At 41.7% G+C, this 9,407-nt stretch overlaps 1 protein-coding gene across 1 annotated transcript in view; it reads right to left on the bottom strand.

Moving 5' to 3' along the window:
* Nucleotides 1–330: 330 nt before the first annotated feature.
* LOC148082512 (insulin receptor substrate 1-B) overlaps nucleotides 331–9,407 on the bottom strand; it is a 41,099-nt gene continuing 32,022 nt past the window's right edge. The window contains exon 4 of the mRNA XM_087789717.1: nucleotides 331–3,315. Coding sequence (XP_087645843.1) covers nucleotides 3,308–3,315 — 8 coding nt within the window. The 3' untranslated portion in view covers nucleotides 331–3,307. The remainder of the gene's footprint in view (nucleotides 3,316–9,407) is intronic.

Here is a 9,407-nt window from a genome sequence, read left to right as displayed (position 1 = left end):
CACTGTATTGTTCCTGTGTGTGTCAGCAAAAATACTTCTTATACTAACGTCTTATCAGATGTTGTTTCAATTTGCAAAACAGTCCAGAGAAGAGATTCTGCACGTGTTAATATAAAGCATTAGTCATGTGACCTTAATGACCGAAGCAATTTAATCGGCAACAATCCGAGTCATTTCCACTCATAAATGGCACAACTTTTATGTGTGACGACAACAGAAGTGTGTGAGAAAATACAGGAAACACTTGTCTGCAGCGCTACACACAGATCTTTCTATATCAACCTTTAACGACTCATAATTCAAAGTATTTTTATGGATTCTCAACAGATCTTTTTGGTGGTGAAGATTCAAACCATCTTTTATTTCATGTCCCTACTTTCAAACGTACATGTCACATATACACAGTAGCAGAGTCAAAGCGCTTCAGCGTCACTTTCATCACATATTCAAAAAGAAGAAACGAGCAAAGAGAGCTTTTTTTTTTTTTCAAAGTCCATTTTTCTTTCAAGCAGCAGAAAACTGTCTACATCGTACAATGGCAGCGCTCACAAATATTCCCTTCAGGGAACAAAAGAAAGAGACAAAACCCCAGTTTTGCGAGCAGCAGCGACGTCGCTCTGCTCGTTTGACGAACATGTGAGAAGTTAAATCACAGCCTCCAAAACCTTCTTATCATGGACGCCGCAGAGTTCAAGAGGCTTCCCAGATTCCTCGTCATCATGTGACCACATGACCTCACAGCACATGCAGACAAACACACGAGTACAATTTGAAGCTGTGCGGATGATGTTGACGATGGTCGTCTCTTCCGTTCCATGCACCGATGAAATCAGTCAGTGGAGGGGAAAAAAAATAAAGTCTGAGGAAAATACATCCAACGTCCAACACTTGAAGAGTTTTTTTATTCTGTTCCACTGTTTTGGCACAGGTGGCCCCGTCACACAAGTCCTCTGTGAGCAGGTGAGATGTTTATCTTCTGGGCCGTGGCAGTCGATCATTGAACAAGATGAACAAAGATACACACATTTTTGTACAAGTGTACAATCAGATAAGACAATAGAACACATGAGCAGCCCTGATCACACGACCTGCTCCATCCATCCGTGACTTTGCTGTTGTGGAGAGAACATCATATCCTAGGTATAGAAGCAGTGGCTCTACTCCGAGTACCTCACACATCTATGATTAAAAGAAATGCTTTGATGACGACCTGACTTGAGCTAAAGGTGCTCACGAGGGGTCCAGTGAGATCCACTCGTGTGGGGGGACAGACAGGCACTTCAATGCTGCATAGCAACAGTTCAAATAAAAGACTGATAAGAAGAACATGTTTGGTAACATTTTGCCGAGCAAGCTGGACGTAAAGGATTGACCCTGTAAATGCTGAGCGCTACAGAGCTAGCATTAGCTACATCTAATGATAGTCTCTTTATATCCTAGGTTCACTGTGTGTACCGTATGTTGTTTAGTGTCCTGAGATAAACGGGATTAAGAGAGAAGAGGGTCTGAAGCTAATAACAATAATGGGATTGCTCGGGTCTATGACGGGAGTCTCACTGCCTCAGCTGAGCTGAGGTCAGCAGGAAGTAGATGCTTATTCTGGCACACAGCTAATAGTTAGACCTATGCTGTGTCTCAAATCACATAATTCTCCAAGTGCACTGGTGGTTAGTATGCATCAGAATAGTGTACGTACTAACTAGTACACAAATTCTCGACAGATAGTATATCTCAAATCAAACACTGCCGCTACACACTAACAGGAAATGACGCGACAGCTTCTTCTACTACTATTTAACGATGCTGTTGGAACGCTATCGACACCTGCTGGCAGCACGTTTTGTTTGGATTAAGAAATATGAGAAACAAAATATTCGTGAGATATTTACGCCGGTATCAGCACCGAAGTTGTGTCATCCTTCTACTACTGCTGAAAATACACCTGTAAGTATATGCATATGTGCATATGTGTGTGTGTATACATATATATCTAAATATATATATGACATAACTTCTGTTAACAATGTCAACGTCACTAAGATGGTGGCCATAGAAAGTGTCCATCCATCCTAACTCAGTTTTGTGGGCATTTTAGTACGACAATTTAGTGTGCATGGCGCACTAAATTTCGCATACTAAGAATTGAGACGCACTTATGCACTAAAAATACAAGTAGTACGCAAGTATGCGATTTGAGACACAGTTCTAATCTTTTCAGCCCGATAGTAAATCCCTGGTAAAAGTACCTGAAGTTTTAGATTTCTGTATGTCGACATCGTAGACAAACAAAGAATGGAAAAATGGGAACAATGGTAAACAAATGCTAGCAGCGGCTATGCTAAAAATAAAAATCACAGTAGAAGGAAAAGCTAGGAGATGCTAACTTAGCAGTGATAGCACAAACGCCAAGACGATGTTTCATTGAGTGAAGTTTGAAAGTCTGACTGATTTTGTTAAGACTCAGACATGAAAATATGAATCCTGAGCAGCTAATTTCTTTTAGCCAGTTAGCTTTAAGACTGTTAAAACGAAGGTGATTTGTCAATGCTTGTCGTTTTTAAAAGAGTTTCATGCTAAATACACTTTGAATTAAATGCTGCCATGGTTTAAACATTTATTTAAGTTTAAATTCTTTTCACTTAAATCAACATGACTGATAATAACAGTACGATTATCAAAGCCTGATTGTAGGTCGTGGTAAATACTGCGTGATAGTCATGGTCACTGGCTAAATACAAATTATGTAAAAACACATGGCTGGAAAGATAAAACCTGTTCAAATGTGTTTAAATTAACTGTTCTCCACTTTTCCACTATTTAAACAGAGAGGAAAATGGCCATTTCTAACATCTTCTAACTTCACTTTCATCCACCATCATGAACATGGCGACTTGTGCTATCCACCGTCCTCCGCTTCCATTAAATGCTCTCAATAGCAAAGGTCAACATTCCAATGACGAGGCACTTAAAACACGTACACGGTTGTTTATATTGAGTTCAATATACTAAATATTCATCGTACTCTACATGATTAGAGTCATTCTATACACTTCTCTGATTGGCTTCCATTCCTGGAGCGAGAGCAGCGAGCAGCTTTTCAAAAAGTTCATTTGGCACCACTTCATTGGTTTCCACCACCAACAGGATCAGACGCACGGTCAGAGTCACGCAATAATACTCCATCCAGCTCCGCCTAAATGCTTCCGGCAGAGTCCGTCCGATGTCGCCTCGTGACGAGTCGCGTCGACAGAAGCCGCCGAGGCTCGCCGTCGCTCCACGTCGAGTCTTCAAGGGCGCCGCCATGACATCAGCATTCTGCAAGACGACAACACAGAAATGTTAAAAACAAACCATAACTCCGATATGAAGCAGGAATAAATATTATGACATTATCAGGCCAACTTATAATATTTAACAGAAGATATCTGCTTATCGGACCGGAACACAACGACCAACAGCTAAACAATTTAGAAGACCGGCAGCAGAAAGACGGAGTGTGATAAAAGGACCTGGAAGCTGCGTGTGCAGTGTTAGATATCGCTGTAAAAACACAATAATTGTGTTTAAAAATGGGTCTAAAGTCAAGATTACAAACAACCTGAAAGAGTTCGGGCAGATATTAGACAAAGCACTATCTCCGTGATGAAGTTAGTCTCAACAAACTTTCAGAAAGTCTTTTCCAAGGGAAGTTCATGACAATGTCACGAGATTAACTGCCACACAAAACTCAGAGGACAAAAGTTGACGCAAATGAATACAAAAATAAAAATATTACAGTTAATTCAATGGACATTTTCTTTATACTTCCTGCCAAGGAGGTAATGTGACCATCGACGTGATTCAAACTCAAAGATTTGAATAGAATATGTGGGTCAAAGGAATTGACAGGCCATTTCCGATATAATTTACAATAAGAAGTGAGAGCTCAATCTTAACACGTCCATGCTACAAAAAGACAAGTTTGGGGTGAAACAAGCCACCAGGGAGATGTCTCAGCGATTCCACTACATCACTCCCTGAAAAAAAAGCCTTTAATCTCATGAACTTGGTCTGACGTGAACCGGAAAACCTGAAATTAAACATGTCATGTCACCGCCGACAACAAAGGCTCGAACAACCTTCCTAAGAACCTCATCATCCATATGGATGAGCGCTGAAGAAGCCGTCTGCAGTGGGGAATAAAGAGAAGTCGGACGCCGGCGCGAGTTAATTAAAGGTTAGGAGGAAGTTAGGAGAAACAGGAGCTGGGTCACATGAGGTCAGGGAAACTGGCCACATGTAATAAAGCTGCATACGTAAATCCTTGAATTTTTCTGCGAAGACTAACGGATCCTTTAGTGGTTCATTAATCCATTTCCACAAAGCTTATTGTGGGAACAACTAAAACAACTTAATCCAGTTAATTCCAGTAAAGACCATGAAAGGTTATAGCCATAAAAAAGCAGTATCTATCCATCTAACAATTTACCAATTTTGTGGAATTTCCATTTGTGGGACGCTCTTAATTTAATATTATTCGTGGTTCTAAGAATCGACTATAGCAAATAAAATATTCCGAGCACTAGATTCACGTAAGAATGCCCAGACATGGTTTGGTCTACTCTACTATTGTTTATTGAAGGTTAGGAAAACAGATACAAATGGTTATAAAATAATAGAGCACTAATATATTAAAACAACAGCAAAGTTTCTCCTCACGTTTTACTTTTTGTAAGCGGAACAGACATTGTCAAACAAAACACAAATGGAAATACTTTGTGCATTTGCTTTCCCTAGATATTTTTCTGTCCATTTGTCATTAAATATTTGGTTTCCGTGTCAACCTTATGTGATGATCTAAGCTGGAGCTTCTCTTAACTCGATGCTGAAAGTGACTGGGCCTTTGTACCATGGGAGAACTTGAGTCTCATAGTTGTTCCCGGAAAGGTACAAGACTAATTCAAGTGTTATAAAAAGAAGACCCCTACTACTAGAGTATAGCAATGTGGCCTTCATTGAGCTTTAACCTTGTCGCTCTGGTATTTACGACTATATTTACAAACTGACTAGTTATTATACACAATGCAGCAGTGACTGCACTTCATGTGCCGTTGTATCCATGCAGAATGTAAACTCCCAACAGGACTTGACCTTCATGAACTTGTGCAGCACTTCAGTGAGTTAAATGAATCAACAAACTTCTTTATTTGACAGTTTGGGTCGAAGAAGCTCAGCAGCACAGAGTCGTGCTCTGCTGCTCTAGGTCTCAGGAAGTAACTACGGTTTCTTTAGGGTTAAGTTGCAGGTGAGTGAGGCAGCAGAAAAGCACAGAAAATATAACACTGAAACAACTGTTGCATATCAATTCAAGAGCACAAGCTATTTCAAAGTATTTCAACATAGGGTTGGCTATTCCATTTCCAAAGGATCTACATCACAGTGACTGTTGTGCCATCAAGCCAAGAGAAACACACATGGGTCAATGACCTTTTTTTTTTTACTGGTTTCCTTCAAATATAACTACACTTAAACGAGAATAGCTCTTTTGCCTTGTTCCCGAAAATTTCTGCAGCACAGCTTCAGTCTCTAATTGCAGGAAGGGTACTCTGTATTTATGCCCCTCCCTCCCACTCTCTTCCTGGTGCAGTGAGATATATTTAGTGCCCCCCTCAGCAACGACGGTGCCCGCCAGCAGGCCCGGCCATGATGTGGCCCGAGCGGAGCTGCAGCAGTTGAATCCTGCTCACCCGCCACCACGACTCAAACAACGTTCAGGACCAGAGCGGCTGACACACACCGCTGCAGGGACGCACACAAGGCAGCCAGGATTCTAGATTTGTGCCGATCACGCACATGTTCAGTCCACTGACTCGTCCCCAGCCACACAGCAAATGTCACGCATCAGATTCAAGCTAAATCTCCGGCGACTCGACCTCGGATATGTAATAACAGACACGTCGGTTGAATCAGGAGTTTATTGCCCCTATTGTCCCTTCGCTGTGTCACATTCTGCCTCTGTGTGATGTCTCAGTTAAGGGCTGGCTCGGGCTGAAAGCGTCCTCCTCTTTCGCTTGTAAATCCTGCAGCAACTTTCTAATTTGTGTGAAGCTGGTTTCAGTGACTCACCACGACTACCAGTCAGCTATGGTTAAACCAGCTTTTGAAGAACCCCGCCGTGGTCATACTGTTCCACTCTTCAAATGCTGACTCAGAAATCAAGTAAGAAGGATTCTCAGAAGTTAAGAGTCTAGGACGACCATAAATGAGCTCTCCTAACCTCAGCGACCTCGAGTCATCGTCATGGAATGATTAATAGATGGTTCAAGAGATTTATGAATAGCTGGACTCTTCGCAAGATTGATACTTTTCATCTTCGGGTTTTGGTGCAGTAATTACTGATAAAATCTAGAGAAAATAGCCATATTTCAGAAACCAGTCTCCCACAAAGACAGGCCTGACTCAACACAGTTTAACAAGCTTCTCGGTGCAACCATCATTTAAAAAATTCAAACAGATTCTGAGAGCGTATTGCTTGTAAATGATCTGAACAGCAGCTGCAGTGATGTGTTTACTGTGTGTGTGTGAGATGCAGAAAGAGAGCGTTGAAGTGCGAAGCGTCAAGTGTTTCACATTTCTGAGTGTCTCAATGAACTCTATAGTGCCGGGGTCAGTGAGGGTGGGAAGACCACAAAGCTGGTCAGTCCTATTGACAGCAAAAAAAACGGCTGCATCTGAACTGGCAGAACAACTGAATTAACTTCTATGAAGTACAAGAACAGTGAAGGCATTAATTGTCATTAGTGATAAAATATTTAGATTAAATAGCACAACTTTTTCCTCACAATACTGAATAAATATTCATATAATGGTTATTTTATGGTTTACATTTCAATTTCAAGCGGGTGAAACAAAACAATTCCAATTTTTTAACTTGACATTTAAATTCAAATATTTGGAGCATTTTTTGTGTATGTTGCGATTACATTTCCGGCTGCAAGATGGAAGCATTTTTTACGCTTTCGACAGCTAAAGGAACAATGAAATCCTTTTGCGATCCCGGCGATGACTGAGGACAAGAGGATACAGTCGACTACAGTAGGTTGTTGAACATTCTGAATGGCTGGGATCCGTTTTTCCTTTCTCCACCATAGTCTTACTTCACCTGTAAAGTGTCTTGAGATAACTTTGTTATGATAAGACACTTTAAATAAAATTGAATTGAACATTCTTTGGTATCAAAACTAATAAAAGCAGTTACGACTTTTTCAAGAGTCATGTGGTCTGTAAACTCTGCAACACAAAGGTCAAGTACTTGTGTAATAATACAAATATATACTAGTGTATCAGGATATATTGCATTGGTGCCATGGTCTTTTCAACACATCCCAAGGCGTTAACTTGTATTCGTTTGTTGTAGATAACAGAATTTTTCAACTATTGATTTTACAGAGTCAGATGATTTCTCCCAGCATCAACACATCCTGACCTCTGACCTTAAACAAGAGACTTTAAGACCGGTCCATCCCTCCAGACACATCGGGAAATTCCCAGCAACGACTGACTGCAGATTTTCCAGGCGGCTTGAGCTTCAGTGATCCTCATGCACTGTTATTATTTCAGATCCCTTTAAATCATCCCTCCCTGGAGCGGGCGGACCAGGGCCCGGCGTCGCAACATGAGCTCAGAACTGTCCGACCCGACAGCTGCTGGACCCGCGGCTGGAATGCTGGTGTTGTGAAGCGGCCGCATCGTTCTCTCGGCAACATTCGATTCTTCCGGATGACGCCGGAGAGTCGGCTCACTTGTGAAGCTTCTCTCTGACCGGAGTGGATCCGGTTACACCGCGCTTGTTATCGTTCGTGTCTGGCGACCGTGATGTGTGACTGATACACCTTCTGAATCATTCGATGTCGCCCCCCCCCCTCCTTTAGGCTCTTAAGACATTCTTAATGATGGACTGGTTGACAGCTGCAGCTTCAAAGACAATCGTACTCATTTGCGGCGAATCCGTTTGTGTCCACCTTCAGGGCAAGACCTCTCCGTGAGTTCACATTTAGAACAACACAGACGGAGTAGCACTTCTGTGGCACAGTGTTGACAACCATCAGACAGGAAGTGGAGCAACTACCAGAGCAGAATGTCCCGTCCAGGATTATGCAACTGTGAGAATTCATGCAAATGTAGTCACTGTCAAACGCCAGACTAGTCTATCCCAGCTGTCAACAGGGGGAGGGGGGGGGCAGCAAAGGGAAGACTTCATTTTAATCCTGAATAAGAATCCCAAGTTATTCACTCAGTCCAGAGCAGACGCGTCGAACTCAAGGCCCGAGGCTGGATGAAGCATGTTAAACATAACAATAATCTTGAGGGATGACTGATGGCTCATCTTTGAGATATAGTTCCCTCTGATTAAACACTTTTAGTTTAACTAAAATAAGACGTCATATGAAGTCATGTCATTGACTGCTTAGACTTGTTCGTGTGCTCTAGTAGGAAGTAGAATTCAACATGGCAACGAGCCTTTTTGTCTCAAAACATGAGATGTTTATACAAGTTATACAGTGTTTAAGTGAGGCCTGATAATGATGTTGATAATTCCGTTGCACTCCATCAGAAGAAAGACATTTTCTGCGCATCTTCAAATTCAAAAAAAAAAAAATCACAAAAGTGAGAGGGGGGTGATAAATGTCAGAGTTTGATCGAGGGGCCGCTTAAAATGATTGGACAGTCCCTCTACTGTAGGTTCCACAAACGGAGCATTTCAATAATTGGCTCTGGTCACCTTGTCGGTTGAAGTGCAATTGAGAGACTAGAGGTGGCGGCAGTACAGACTACAATAATAAAAGATAACACACATGAATGTATGACTTCATCTGTGACTCGTTGATCATAATTAAACAACAAAATCAATGATGGCAACCCTGTAGTCTTTTTTGTTTGGAAGGAGAAAACATAGCTTAGAAATGGCAAATCATTTCTAAATGAGGACGCAGCGTGGGAAATAAAAACTACAAAACAAAAGATTTGTGATAATGACCCATGTGAAAAGCTGAATGCCTGCACCCTCGTCAAACACATGCTTCCGACGCCTTTTTTTAATCCATCTAACCCAAACTGTGGTTTGCTTTAATCTAGCCGACTGTAATAAAGTCACGGTTAATGGCAATTCACACGTCTTTCAAGCCTCAGTCAATAGACGAGTTCATTCAAAGCTCTGATGAAGAGGAGGCTCTTGTCTCTGCGGCACCGGAAGCCTTTATGTTCTCAGAAATGCTGGCGGCGGCTCATAGTTGAAGGCAGCAGACGCTGGCAGAGAATCCTGAGCGAAACGCTGTTGTAAAACCAGCTGAGTGACAAGTCGTATAATCTAAGTGCATGACATGATTGTTGGGTTTATTTGGCAAAAGGGACATCCCTGAAAGTCATCC

This window comes from Callionymus lyra, chromosome 4 (assembly GCF_982586985.1).
Source record: "Callionymus lyra chromosome 4, fCalLyr1.hap1.1, whole genome shotgun sequence".
Taxonomy (NCBI): Eukaryota; Metazoa; Chordata; class Actinopteri; order Syngnathiformes; family Callionymidae; genus Callionymus; species Callionymus lyra.
The sequence above is the reverse complement of the archived record's forward strand: the minus strand, read 5'-3'. Positions and strand labels throughout refer to the sequence as shown.